Source organism: Melanaphis sacchari, unplaced genomic scaffold (assembly GCF_002803265.2).
Source record: "Melanaphis sacchari strain LSU unplaced genomic scaffold, SCAv2.0 Contig61_pilon_pilon, whole genome shotgun sequence".
NCBI classification, from domain to species: domain Eukaryota; kingdom Metazoa; phylum Arthropoda; class Insecta; order Hemiptera; family Aphididae; genus Melanaphis; species Melanaphis sacchari.
In genome coordinates, this window is record NW_020271437.1 from 477348 (window position 1) to 492637 (window position 15290).

At 26.5% G+C, this 15290-nt stretch overlaps 3 protein-coding genes across 8 annotated transcripts in view; 2 read left to right on the forward strand and 1 right to left on the reverse strand.

The window, feature by feature from the left end:
* Nucleotides 1-87, forward strand: part of LOC112600204 (ATP-binding cassette sub-family G member 1-like) — an 8517-nt gene extending 8430 nt beyond the window's left edge. Inside the window, exon 14 of one of the 2 annotated variants that reach the window (XM_025347376.1) lies at nucleotides 11-73. In XM_025347376.1, the coding sequence (XP_025203161.1) occupies nucleotides 11-73 (63 nt within the window). Of the gene's footprint in view, nucleotides 1-10 lie in introns of both variants that reach the window. The other variant, XM_025347374.1, reaches the window with a different exon arrangement.
* Nucleotides 88-2586: 2499 nt separating this feature from the next.
* LOC112600205 (ATP-binding cassette sub-family G member 4-like) lies at nucleotides 2587-7194 on the forward strand. 5 transcript variants are annotated; one of them, XM_025347379.1, is made up of 15 exons: nucleotides 2587-2941; nucleotides 3033-3078; nucleotides 3151-3297; nucleotides 3467-3633; nucleotides 3712-3829; nucleotides 4134-4323; nucleotides 4392-4537; nucleotides 4721-4962; nucleotides 5044-5160; nucleotides 5398-5528; nucleotides 5608-5773; nucleotides 5882-5982; nucleotides 6364-6522; nucleotides 6613-6798; nucleotides 6869-7024. In XM_025347379.1, exons 4-15 carry the CDS (start codon nucleotides 3537-3539, stop codon nucleotides 7022-7024), a joined length of 1809 nt encoding a protein of 602 aa, XP_025203164.1. In that variant the 5' UTR covers nucleotides 2587-2941; nucleotides 3033-3078; nucleotides 3151-3297; nucleotides 3467-3536. The 5 variants fall into 5 exon arrangements, with proteins under 5 accessions (XP_025203164.1, XP_025203163.1, XP_025203167.1 ...); XM_025347378.1 differs by having other exon boundaries at nucleotides 2587-2778; nucleotides 2858-3078; XM_025347382.1 differs by having other exon boundaries at nucleotides 2587-3078; nucleotides 6883-7027.
* A 1546-nt stretch (nucleotides 7195-8740) lies between these two features.
* Nucleotides 8741-12148, reverse strand: LOC112600206 (protein kintoun). Its single transcript, XM_025347383.1, has 3 exons — nucleotides 9572-12148; nucleotides 9287-9480; nucleotides 8741-9216 (listed from the first exon to the last, which is right to left on the reverse strand). The coding sequence occupies exons 1-3, from the start codon at nucleotides 11558-11560 to the stop codon at nucleotides 8859-8861; spliced, it is 2541 nt and encodes an 846-aa protein (XP_025203168.1). The 5' UTR covers nucleotides 11561-12148; the 3' UTR covers nucleotides 8741-8858.
* Between the last annotated feature and the right edge of the window lie 3142 nt (nucleotides 12149-15290).

The window sequence follows — 15290 nt, forward strand, 5'->3', positions numbered from 1 at the left end:
GTTTATTTAGATGTTTTGTCCATATGGTTCACCAAAGGTAATGCTTAAAACAATTGATATGAGTGAAATTTAGTACTTGATAAACGTATCACTAGTATTTATGTTGTATTAAAGTAGGTGCTTTGTTGCCTAAAGTATAGTTGTCACTATTTAACACTCTTATTACGTCTATGAAGATCACGGGCGCTCTCACATGCACTATCCTAATACCAGACGCGATAGAGACTATTCGCACACCATGGGAGTCACGGGTGTTCTCCTTGCACGTCTCGAAATCTACGCATGTAGTTACCTGTGACTCAATTTATTTCACTTACGTGGTCACACTGAGCAAATCCAAACAATGTTTAATAATTTTGACTAAGTATTGTTAAGTGTGTTATCTATATATGATTCACTAGTACCAGCTCTTAAAATCAAGAAAACAAAATTTAAAGAAAATTTTTGTGATAAATAAAATAACAATCACTTTCTCAAGTAATTGATCAAACTAAAACAAATTAATAAAAACTATTAAATGACTTGAATAACATTAAAATAAATTCTTACTTTGTTGTATATTACCAGTTCATAAAAAGTATAATAAACAACATAAAATAATTATGGAAAAACACTATAACTTTTAGTCTATATAATAATTAAACAATCCATAATAACTAACAATGTAAGATTATTTATGATTCTTCTTGAGAAAATGATTCATACTCAGTGGTTTTTCAACAGGAGACAATAATAATATACTCTTACATTTTTGATGACCTCTTCTCCTCCCAAATACTTTAATTAAATTAGTAATACGTAACTGAACGAAGTACACCGATGTGGGAATATATAAAAGAATCAATTTTTATCAGACTATGACGTGTTCTCTCACTGTACAAAATATAGACTGTATTTTGCTATGTAATAACTAATAACTGATTGACCTTATCTTAATAGGTGGGAATCAGAATTTTTACAAAACTAAATACCAACATAACCATGAATAAGTATAATAGTTAATAGTTTTTATTTGAATTATATCATATTTACCAGACTATATGGCAATAATATTTAAAATTTAAGGCACTTTTATGTAATTTATTATATTTTAGTATAATGTTATATCATTTGTTTATTGTTCTAACTTTTATTTGTATTGATCATTCAACTTATATAATATAAATATAAAAATTAATAAATGTATAAATTAGTACACAATGAAATTAATTTATTTTTAGTACACAATCCATTGTAAAATAATATAAAATCATTTTATTTTAATTAAGTAATCTTAGAACAGTACCTATGTCAGTATGCAGTATAAACATATGATCAAACTATATTTTTTAAATTAGCATTGATTTTTGGTATACTTATACATAAAAATAATAGCATATAATTTACTAGAAATTAATAAACATATTAAATACATATAATTATTATGGGTTAAGTTGCAGCTTTAATAATTATGTATATAATTATTAATAGCATTGACAAATATTTATTTACATTGATTACTTATGTTGCTAAGGCCAAGACGCCTAGTACCTATGTACATAAAATAAAATATAATGTTGATAAAATAACTATTATAAAAATAAAGTGACATACTAGTAATTCAATATATTATGACCTAACTTTAGAAAAACGATTATATTAAATTGAAACACCTCTAAGTTTTTACATTTTATAAAATAATCTTATTGGGTTAGGCACATGTAGTTTTGTAGTTATTCCTTCTTTTATAAAATTTTGTTGTGATGGGTAGCTCAAAAGTAAAAAAAAATCAATTTAGGGTATTGGTAACGTAAAATTTGTAAAATACAAATTTTGCAAGATAATTTCTATGTGTAGACTTAGTTATATGATTATAAAATGTAGGTATTACCAAAATTCTATGTCTTTACCTATTGACTGTTGTCTATTACAGTTTATGTTCTAAGTCGATTCTTTGTCAATATGTGCAAAACTACTTATGTGAATATCTCACTAATTCACTATTCCATAGTCAGCACCACGGATATAGATACTATATCTATATCCGCGGTCAGCATTCATGTATATTACATCACATTATTCAGATTGTCACTGTGTAACACGTTGTGAGTTGTATTTATACTAATAATAATTATAATTTATAAATATATTTACTACACCATCAGTGAGGAATGCTCATCAGTCATTAGTAAATAAACAATGTTTAATGTCATCTGCGTTACGATTTAGATAGTTAATAATAAAAAATGTCTGTGTAATTAGATTGACAAAATAATCTAAAGGCTAAAACATCATTCAAATTAAAGAACCGAAAAATCTAAAAATATACAGGTAACTGAGGTAACAGGTAAAAAAACTGATTTGAAGTTAATAGTTATATATTTTACTGCTAGAACGCGACACCATAGTCCACAGTGCTCTGTTGAGTCTGTTGTAATTATATTTATCTACTGTAAATGCATTTCAAATTTCTTATCTAACGAAAATACTTTTGTCTTTAACACGGTTTTAGTCGTTTTAGATAATATTATCTATAGGTAGGTATTCAGTATTCACTATTCACTACTCACTACTCAGTTAAGTATGAGTATTCATTTTACTGTATACTTGAAGTTTACAGATAATAAATAATAATGTACATTTGACGTTAATTAAGTACATTGTAATATTATTGTTATAAATTTTATATACCTACTTAATACTTAAGCCCAGTCTTGAATAGAATGTACCATGTTACTACACAGAATTATTGAGATAAATATTCTCGGTTCAACGATCTTAAAATGTAGTTGTTTAAGTGTCAGTCTTCATACTTTTGTTTTATCACCTAAATTTTAAGTTAAGGATAGTTATTGTTAGATTTTTAAAATGTTCATAGTTTATTGACATTGATTGATGAATGTTTATTGGAGATCAAAATGTGTACTCAACAACATCAGTATGTTGCCGCGATCAATAAAACGTCTGTTTAAACTTTAAATCATTGTTACCTACATAAATAAACTAAATAAACTTTCAGAATTTATAAAACTAATTTAATTTAATTGTCATAGACCAAAGGAATGAAAATATGACGTACACACACTACATAAAATGCAGGTAAACGTCTTATATTTTTACTATTACCTAATACTAACGTTTGCACACTAATTTAAAATTTTGAATTTATAGTGTTGAACAACAGATAGTTAAACAAGAGTAATTTTATTGAGGCAAGAAAAAAAAAAACTTATACATTTATAAATCTATCAATGATTATTTTACAGTCTTTAAATAATTTAATCATTTACAAATTCTATGTATAATACATTTTAACTGGTAATATTTAAATATTTGACATTGATTTATAGTTATGTAGATTTACTAACAGTACCTACAATTATAGAGTATAATATAGGTATAATAACTAAATAATCTTTTTTCTAATCTTACTTTTTTATTTATTAAACTGACCTTTGAAATGCATAATGATGATTATTGTTGACAGATAATATACTAGAAAACTTCTTTATTAAAGTTATTACCTATGTTTAATATAATTTTGGTGATAAATTAACATGGACTTTAATTTAATGTTGTTAAACAAAGGACTAGATTTAAACTTTACTGATTTAACATACCAAGTAAACATTTGGACAGATACATTTGAAATAGGTATATTTTTTAATTTTTAATCATTACGCAAACATGAACATAGTAAGAATAATATATTAAATAATATTTAACTTATAGAAAAGAAAACTATTTTGAAAGGTGTAAGTGGAGCATTTTATCGGGGTCAACTATGTGCAATTATAGGATGTTCGGGATCTGGAAAATCATCATTATTAAATGCATTATCTGGTTATAAGTAAGTAAATTACTTTAAAAGATAATATTTTTTTTTTTTTACTTTTGAATAGAAAAATCTTATAATATATTAGATATTAATGTTTTTAAATGTTATTATACAACTTTATATTATTCATTTAAACCATAGATTTTTAAACTAAAAAAATATTAAAAATTAATATAATTTTGTTCAGAAATTTGTTTGTAATGATTACAAATAAAATATTATTTTATTGTAAATATTTAGTAGTATTTGTAAAACTTATATAACCTTAACTTATGATAGTGTAAAAATTATCCTAATAAAATATTAATAATTATAGGACTAGTGGATATAGTGGAACAATATTGATCAATGATAAACCTCGAGAATTGGAATCATTTCAAAAGCAATCATGTTACATTATGCAAGAAGATCAACTTCATATGCAATTAACAGTCAGAGAGGCTATAGAATTTGCATCAAAATTAAAAAATTTAACTTTATCATTAAACACTAGCAAACTTAAAATGGTAAAAATTTACTTTCAACTATTCCCATAATCTATTAACAAGCACATATGTTATATGTATTATTTCAGATAGATTTAATTTTAGAAAATTTGAATCTTCTTAAAATTCAAAATACTGCTACAATGAATTTATCTGGTGGTGAACGTAGAAAATTATCCATTGCATTAGAACTGATCCATAATCCAAGCATCATGTTTTTTGATGAACCAACTAGGTGACCAAAAAGATTATATTATTAACTGTTGATTATATTTTTGTTTATTAAATTCAAAATAAAATATACAGTTTTATAGTTTTTAATTTATTTACTTCTATAAATATTAATTGATAACTTCATATTTTAATATAATAATATTTCAATGATTAAATTGATTATATTTGTTATATTTAAATTTAGCGGATTAGATAGTTTGTCAGCAAATCAAGTATTAGAAATATTAAGAGAGTTGGCCAATTCTGGCCGTAATATAATTTCTACAATACATCAAGCTTCTGCTTCACAATTAAAGATATTTGACATACTTTATGTTCTTACTCCATCTGGTCAATGTATTTATCATGGTTTGACATCAAATCTTTTGGATTATTTGGCCGCACAAGGTGTACGATGTCCATTGTATCACAATACTGCAGACTTTAGTTAGTATTTAACTACTATTTATTGAGTTTTTATTTTGAAATTTTTATAGACACTATGAATTAATTTATGGTTTTTTATAGTTATTGAAGTAAGTCTTGAAGAGTGTGGAGATCAAGCTAAACAATTAGTAGAATATATTAAAAATGGAAAGTCTTCAGAATGGTTAAAGAATACTAGTCAAGAAAATTTAGTTAAAAGTTAGTCAAAAATAAAGTATTTTTATTTAAGTTGTTAATGTTGACATGTTGTATAGGCACTAAACAGTACACAAACCAAGTAATTATTAAGTAATATGATAGTGTAGACATAAAATAAACAAATAATTTTATGGTATGCTTTTTTGGCGAGCAAGTTCAATTCTTGATGTGAAATTTCCTGTTAGATTTTTGATAGTTTTCTATTCCATAATATAACACTGATTTATCTAATTTCAGAAAATCAGTTGAAAGTTGTTAACATCAATGATGAATGTCAAGATAGACAATTTATAGAATATATTTACAACCATTTGATTCAACTTGTTATTTTATTGCATAGGTGTACAGTTAAGACATTGAGAGAAAAAGTATTTATAATATAAATTTAGATTTATTTTTTCTATCTATATAATAAGTGTACATCATAGTATTTAATTATATTTACAGTTCATTACTACAAGATTGCTGGTTCATATTATTGTTAGCGCTGTGTATGGTTGGGTATATTTTGGTGTCGGTATTAACGCATCATTTATTCATGACAATCTTATGTTGTTGTTCTTCAGTTTACTGTTTATTATGTATACTGCTAGTTCTTCAATGATAATCAACTGTAAGTCTTGAATAGTTATAAATTAATAACATTTATATTGTATATGATAAATTAAATTTGTGAGTACCTACATTATAAATCATAATGTATAATATATTTATGTTATAGTTCCCTCAGAATTTCAAATACTTTCAAAAGAGCATTTCAACCAGTGGTATTCCTTGTTATCATATTATCTAAGTTTCACTATAGTAGACCTACCAATTCAGGTAATAATTTGAGAAATTCTATTTAAATTAAGTATTTATTTAAAAATGAAGTATTGAAAACATTTTTATAATAATTTTTAGGATAGTGTTTAGATATTGTGCTTAAAAAAAAAAAAACACATTAAACCAACTCTAATACTTCGGATAAATGATATATATATATATTTGGAACTATTTTAAAACATAATTAAATTTAATATGTTTACTTACTGAATTATGTTTAGTATAGTATACATATGTTAACTATTATCATGTCTAAGACTTATAATTTATTTTCTAAACATAACTGTTGACATTAATTCATGTAGACTGTCATAAAATACCTCTGATGTTATTTTTTTTATACTTATAAAGTAATAACAAATTATTTTTACCTTTCAGGTTCTGTGTACATTCTTGTATTGTGTGGTTTTATACTATTTTACTGGACAACCACTTGAATGGCCAAGATTTGGCTTGTATATGCTCATGATGTTAATGGTGGGACTATTATCACAGACTATAGGCATGTTAATGGGAACATTGTTTAACGATTTAAGAGTGAGTATTCTTAAATACAATAATATGTATATGGCTTTAACTATTATTTAATATTTATCATTTTTTTCTTTTTTCGTGTTATGTTTATAGTTTAGTACAATTTTAACCAGCTTCCTACTTATGCCATGGATGATGTTTGGTGGAATTTTTATTAAAATTTCTGACACGCCAAAGATGTTTCGATGGTTGTTTGACATTTCTTTTATGAAACATGCCATGGAAGGAATAGTGCATTGTATTTATGGTATGGATCGACCCAAATTATATTGCCCCAAGGTATGTTATTACTGCCATGTTTGAACTTTTAAAGTTCTATCATATGATATTTAAACTCTAAAAATTTCAGATTTATTGTTACAGCACTTCGCCTTCAAATATTTTAAAAGATTTAGATATGCCAGTTAACAAGTATTGGTTAAATTTTTTCGCTGTTACCGCCATGTACATTTTATTGAAGGTGTTAACATATTTAGTGTTGAAAAAAAAGTTAAAAATTCATTGATGGCTTTTTATGCTTGTTTTTCTGTTAAATATGTCATCACTCATCAATCATCATATTATGCTAATGCATTAATTTACTTTTATTTGAACAATACACATTTATATTCTTACCAATGATTAGTATACTATTTATATTGTTACCTAAATTAACTTTGCCAAAGACAAAACTTAAAAGTGATATTTAATAATTATTATGTTAAATTAAAAATAAAGTTAATTGATTAATTTAAGTTTTTAAATCACAAACTAATGGAATAATTAATAAGACTGGTGATTACTGTATGACTTTATCACTGTTTAATATATTTTTATTAATTTACCTTTGTTATTTACATACTTTGTTTAATTTACTCTTTTAAAAAATATTTATAATTTGTAAATTATTAATTGTGATGTAGAATGTTGTTGTAGACTTACAATATATAATATATTTGTTTTGTATAATTTGTCATGGATATACATTTTATTTAGTTTTATGTATTATTTTACTTTTTGATATATTTAAGCACAATATGTGCAGTGTTCATTGGCCATAAACTGAGATCATACAATTGTTTTAAAATGTATTTCAAAATTTTGATATATTATATTTATTTAATTGTTATAACAACATAAGTTTAATAGATGTGAATCAAACAATGTTGTACATTTTAAACATCACAAAAAACATTACATGACATGTTCTATAAAATTTATTTTTATATAAACAATAATAATGTAAGTTTATTCAGTGTTAATGTTTGTTATTTTGTATACAAAATATTAATACCAAAATAGAATGAACTATTAAAGTTAAATTTATTAAAAAAAAGTTAGAGTATTTTATTTGAATTTGATATATTATGTTCATGCAATTTATATAAGAAAATCAATTTCTTGCATGAGATCACCACTATGCAAAATATTCTTTTCAAACATAATTCATCACATTCAACATTGATTGTATATTGAATCATTTTAACACTTTTATATACATGTAGATAATTTTCTATGAATAATTATTAATTGTCTTATTTATCTTTAAACTAATAAATCAAAATGTGTTAACTATTTTTAAATTTTATATTATTATTTTTTGTTTAGAAAATTAACCAAGCATTATTTATTATACATTTCACATAAATGCTATGTTATTGGTATTCTGTTTGGGACAAATATCATGTTCAATATTTTGAAAAGTTGGTTTATTTGTGATACAATAATTGACTTAGTTACATGAAATTATGTTCTTGATATTTTATTGTTAAGCTTGTGCAGTACCACCATAACTATTATAATATAGATATTATTAACAATATTAATTTATTGATAAGCAATTTATAAGAAAGCTCATATTTTCAATTTAATGTATAGAACATTTTAATAAATAGCCTATCTAATTTACATTACAACTAGAGGTAATTTTTTAATGACCCTAATGATTGATAAACTATTATTTATCATTTTTTATTTTTACCATTAAAATTATTATATTTTATTAAAAATAATTGTTTAGCTTTATGCCAGTATATCCTATTGCTATCCCGAAAAATAAATAAAATTCAATAAACACTTTGGTTTCAACATAGATACATATATTTCAATATAAAAAGACTGCAACAGTTTAAAAAATACATAATCAACCAATATAGGTGAAAAAACAAACAAGACAATAATAATTTATAAATAAAAACTGTGTAATATATGTTTCAAATAATAAAAATAAAAAACTATGCACCTAAAAAAAACATCTAATAAACATTAGCTATAAAGTAATTTAATTTATAAATGTTTTACATAGTATAATTCAATGATTGTATTAAGTGATATAAAAGAGGTCTGATGTTTAATATTGTTCAATATTCAATAGGAAATATCAAATTGTTGGTCGATGCCTGTTTTGCAAGTGAAGCGTTTTTCCTGGCTGATTTACTCTTGCGTCGTTTATGATCTTTCTTAGAGTCAGCAACAACAGTGACTTTTGACGATAAAGTTATTTTTGGTCCATTACTATTGTCATCAGACATTTCGCCAGCACTACTTTCTGATACACTGGTCTCTTCACTTTCTGAAACCACATTTAATGGCCCATAAGCTCTGTCTTCAGCTTCAGATGCTTCACTTTCACTGGGAGTATTATATTCTCGTATATTACGCTTACGCTGCTGACGTTGTCTGTGTTTTTTTGCTTGTGCTGCTATACTTATATTAAAGCTGAAAATTTAAAATTATGTTGAAAAAAATACTATTATTTAAATATTAAATAAATTTTTAAATTGCATACTTAATTTTTTTTTCAATGACATGATCATTAAAACGAACTGTTTTTTTTGAATTAAAATCATTTAAACTTGACCCCAGCACATCTGAACTTTCAGTGTCTACATTATCCACAGATGAACTACACATTTGAGGAGATAAACTTACGTCATCTACGTTACTACATTCAGACAAAGCTCGTTTTTTTAATATTCCACGCTATTGCAAAAAAAAAAAAATCATATTAATTTAAAAAATGATAAAATTAAGAAATAAATAAATATTATTTAATTATAGAATAATCCCTTACAATTTTTGGTCTGATGTTATTAAATTCAATTGGCAACGAGCCGGGCACAAAATCTATTGTTTTTCTAGATTCGGGTAAACTGTTGGCAACAGCTATTGGTATGGCATTTGATTTTTGAATCTTCTTTCCTTTCTTTTTTTTCTTTTTTTCTTTGGTTGTCTTACCATTTTTATCTTTGCACTGATAGTTGTCATTATTTTTCTTGATTCCTTGTTGTTTTTGAGTATTTGATTCATCTTCTTTACTATTGTCAAGTACATCATCGTCATCATCGTCATTGTCATCATCACTGTCATTGAGAGGAAACATAACACCATTGGTTAAAGGTTTTGAGTTTTCCTTGAGTGTTTCCATTTTAATACACTGAATTATTAAGTTATCTTGGTTAAGGCCATACCAATATTGATTATTTTCAGGTTTAAAACGTGTAGAAAAATGTATTATAATATTATTATCAGAAGGTAATACATTTATGTCAGACTTTAATAAGCTCGATTCGGATGGAATTTTTAAGCAAAAAGCATACCATATAGGAAAAAATCCTGAACCAATGGAATGAAATTTACCGGAGATCAAATTTTTGTCCTTAATAACTATCACATCAATTGATGTTGGATCAACATTTTTTACATTGAGCGTAAGAAAACATTTATTTTCAAAAATAAATTCGTGTTCTGGCAGGATATAATGTACATCATTTTCAACGATACTATTATTATTACAATTATTATACAAAGTGTTATCCTTAAGATCATTTGTGTTTACATTTTCATTACCATTAGTGACTATAACCTTATTAACATTCTTAGTATTACAATCTTGGTCATTAATGTTAATTTCGTTATCAATTACAATCTTGTTTAAATGACCATTTGCAACATCTAAGTCATGATCATTTTCATCTTTGGACATTTCAATCTCACTAACAAGATGCTTTACATACTCGAGTGATGGCTCTGTCCGCAATACCGGAAGGCGTATAATAAGCTTTTTAGTGCTTTGATCGAATGTAGCATTACCTTCTTCTTCCAGTACACTATAAGGCAAATTTATGTCAAGTTTATATTTTGAAGGCTTATGACAAACTAATTTCAAAGTCTTAGGGAGGACATCAAGTTCTACATTAGCCGAAGAATCCAAAAGCGGCAAATTAATTTCAATAATTAACTCTTTTGGTATGACTGCATTCATTTTACAATGCATATTATATCCATGTTCTTGGATGTCTATATCGTTTCGATATTTTATTATATACTTAGGAACAGTAAATAGTGATTTTTGTTTTAACGAACCCAGATCATGATGTTGAACCGGTCGATCGACTGGTGGCTTATAAGGACACCCGGGTAATTCTGAATTTTGGAATTCGGGAGATGGCTGGAAATCCTTGATAGGTTTACGTATAACCAATGACCGAGCAATACCTTTGAATGCAATTTTTGGATACTTGATATTAGCCTTGTCCAAAATCACATTGTTGTTCTTCTCGATCATACTGAGTGCCGTATCTTCAACCATGTCTTTAAGACTCTTGCCATGCTTGGTCAATTCAAGAGCGTCCGGATGAAATACCACATCGTACACATCGCACGGTTTATGGGCCTTGTCGTAATCTTGGCGCACTGGTGACAGGCAGTGTGGCAGGGACCAGTGATCACCGCCGCTGCCAGAGCGGCTGGTCGGTTTCTGCAGCACATCGCAACAGCACACATTTACGAACACCTTTCGCACGCCGTTGACGCTCGTCTTCAACACGTATCCGGGTCGAGGACGCACGAACGTCACACTAGTTCCACGTTCCAGTTCATACTGTTCAATCTCTCGTTCGTACTGCGCTCGATTCTCCGGGTCGTTGATTTCATCCACATACTCGCACAACAGTTTCCGGAACTGTTCATTCTTCAACGCTTCGCCGATATTGTCCAATTCCTCTTTGGTGATATCCAGATCTTCGAGCTTTGACTGTCGACCACCGGCGGCGTCATTCATTGCTCGATAACGTAAATTTCTAGTCGTCAACGAGGGTAAAAACGATAGAATCGGAACGTGATTAGGTATTATGTTTGCGCAGTAGTATTTATTATTTACGTTATCTGTTCGTCTCAAACCAAATGGTAAATATTATTGTAATTATAGTATTATTATCGATAAGTAGGTGGTACAACAGTAGGGTGCACCTATCTATATGTCTACTACTACTGACTATTAATCGTGCTATGGGTAACTACAAGTTACGAGTGTTACGAGTTACGACTACTGTGACCGTCACGGAAGTAAAATAATAAAAATACTACAATATTTAAAGGAGCATTGTTCAATAAACCATAGATACGTTATCACTTATCAGCAGAAAACCTCCCGGCCGGCAATTCTCGCCATTGAGAAGAGAGGAGAGTATCAAAATCGTGTTTACAGCTGTTTCGTTTTGATAATATGAATACACAATTTCCTATTACCTTTTTGTGATTACGATTTGCTATTCAACAACATAATAATTGTAAGTGATAATTTTCTTTGGCCAATTAACTATTAAGGGTCCAATCTCCAGTCACTCCAGTCTAAGTGTGAACATTGCGTTAATTCATGAATTTTATGACACGTTTTTAAAACGACAGGCAATATAAGTACCTGCTATTACAGTAATAGTCAATAGAACCATAATCTAAGTTTCTAACTATTTAAATATAATACATAGTATATTGTTATATTATATAATGTACTATAATTATCTTAAATCTTGATTCAACTATAAAATATACCTATGATATACCGTAAATTATAATATTTGGTATCTACTTATCTATTATTAAACCGATCCAAGCTCTTGAATTTTCTAAAAAGATTGTCGCTTGTTCTGTTCACAAATCTATTATCTATGTTCAACTTAATAAATTATACAAAGCGTATTATTGAAAATTATATTTGTTTTATAAAGTACGTACATGCAGTTATTGCCTATTTGGCAACAGTCCACGGTGTCTGTGTCATAAAAAAATTATAAATTATAGTAGGTATCTAATTCATAAATTATTCTATAAAAATAATATACGTCACAACTCACAATAATAATTAGTATTTGGAGGACGTTGACGAGTTGTTATTTTTATTATACGCTGATTACGCTGCAATTAACCACAGAATACGAATTAAGTTAGAATGTTAGATTATATTACATTGTTACTACTTACTAGTATTACTACAATATTATATACATCTAATAGATGGTCTACTCTAGAACGTATACAATACTATAAATTATACCTATAATACCAATCACCAATTAATGTATGCGGACATGTATTATTATCAACGATTACTACAAGATTAATATTTAATAGTGAATCTCGCTTCGACGGGATTACACTTAAATAGCTAGAATTAAATATATTTATAGTGGTAAAAATCTTCTAACTTTTAAGGAGTAAGCTAATTTTGTTTTATTCATATAGGATTTAATCAATTTATTCTAATGATGACCTACTCTGACTCTGGTATAGGTATCTCTGGTATTAGTTTTTTAATTTAGAAAAGCTCTTGAAAACTCAGTCTGAGTGTCTTAAACTATAGCAATAGCAGTGGTTTTCAACGTATTTCTAAAACACGACACATTCTTCTCAAAATGTTTACGGAACGATATGTTTCAGCCTTGAACAATTTTTGTCTTCAGCAAAGATCTTTTATAATTATTTATTACTATTTAATTATTTACACCAAATTAAATAAACTGCCCGGACATACTGAGAAAATGTTTGCGAAACAGTGGGTTGAAACTACTGGTCAGGGCCGTTTGTATAGATTATTAATAGTTGGGGTTTCGACTTTTAATTGTTAGTAATAGGTCGATGTGAAAAAAAACAAACATAAATAATATAGACACATTTAAAATGGTTTTAATATTATTTCAATTATTTTTAAAAGTTTTATGTACAAGTCAATTTAATCGTTATTCGTTTTTAACAAATGGTGTTTTATAAATACGTCTTTAAGTGTTGTTGAAAAGGAACGTTTTACATTCGTATATGACACAGGAAGAGTGGCCAAAATTTTAAGAAAGAGAAAAAATAATTTTATCATTATCACACTTTTCAAGTGTTTTAATTGCATTTAACTTATTTAATTCATGATTCATTTCTTCTCATTTCTTAGTTCATAATTGATATTTACATAACAAATTTTCAAATTTTTCATTTACTAAATATATCTTATAGATTTCTTTCGATTTATTATTAGTATCATTCTCATTTTTCATGAATGTAGGACCTATTGTTTAGTGTTTTTTCTAAGTCATAAAGTAGAAAGTGTTTATAATACTACATCGACCCTCAAATTGCTTTCACCAACTATATAAAACCGTTAAAAATGACAAAGAATCAAAAACTCCTCGAAAAATGATGAATACAGACTACAGTACAACATAGTCATGTATATTGGTACAAATAGAGACGAAAATATGAAAAATAGCATATAAGTGGTTACAATAATGAATAGATAATATATTATTCTGTGGTGTAAATATTATATAACTATTCTAAAATGTATAGTATTATAAGACAATATGAAATTATTGAAATGTATATTTAATTGTTAAAACTAGAGCCTAAATTTTTGAATTAGAAGTAAGTAATAAAGATTTTACAACTTGTTAACTGGATCAAAATTATTATTATTTAAAAATAACTATCTATATACCTAATCCAGAGACATGATTAATGAACGTTATAGGTACCTAAAAAAATGACTTTTTTTTTCATTTACTTTTTATCTTCCGAAAATTATTATTTAAGTACCTAGGTAGTTATATTATTTTTCCTTTTATTTCAAAATAATAATTATAACGTTTAAATACGATAAACATATTAAATTCATAGATAGGTACTATAAAATCATTAAATTATCCGCAGAATGTTTATTCTACATAAATTATTATAAATACTGCTAAAAAATATTAATTATTAATTTTTACTTAGTTGTTTTTGTATTTTTTAAACGTGTATTCCTGCAGTTTTGATAATAATGTCTAATATTTAAATAGGATTCATTTTTTTGTTACCTACTGGTATTAAATTAGGTTGTGATGTTTAGTGTTTACTCTACTATACATACAATGACAATGCATATACAACACCTATGCATCTGTACAACATAGGTACTACAAAAAAAAAAATAATAGTACATAGTGTACTACATACCTTCAGATCATTCTATCGACAATTGACTAATACTACCTGAGCAAAAATATTACCATTAATTTATTAACTTTTACATTTTCACTTTTTTGTAAATACCGTTAAAATAGGTACCATTGATTAAATATAATAATTTATTATATAAATAATATATAATGTTTAGACTGTGATATTTACTAAGGATGCAACCCCCCTCCTCACCCATAATATTTATATAATGGCATATTATGGAAACATTTTTAGAAGTGAGCACGAAATATTAAATACCTGTCTTACTTAAAATTTATAAAAAAAAAAACCAAGAGTAATTTTTAGCAACACAATGTTTAATGAGGAAATCACTCTCCTAGAGGGGAGAAATGCCTTTATTCCCCTATAAAGGAACGCCATTGTAATACATGCATGTGGATCAGGGGTGGATCCAGAAATTTTCCAAGAGGGGCGCATATAATAAAATATAATATTATATACCATTGGCGATTAATGATTTCAGAACCCCTATATGCATATTTCTTCATAAAACAGTTTCTTTG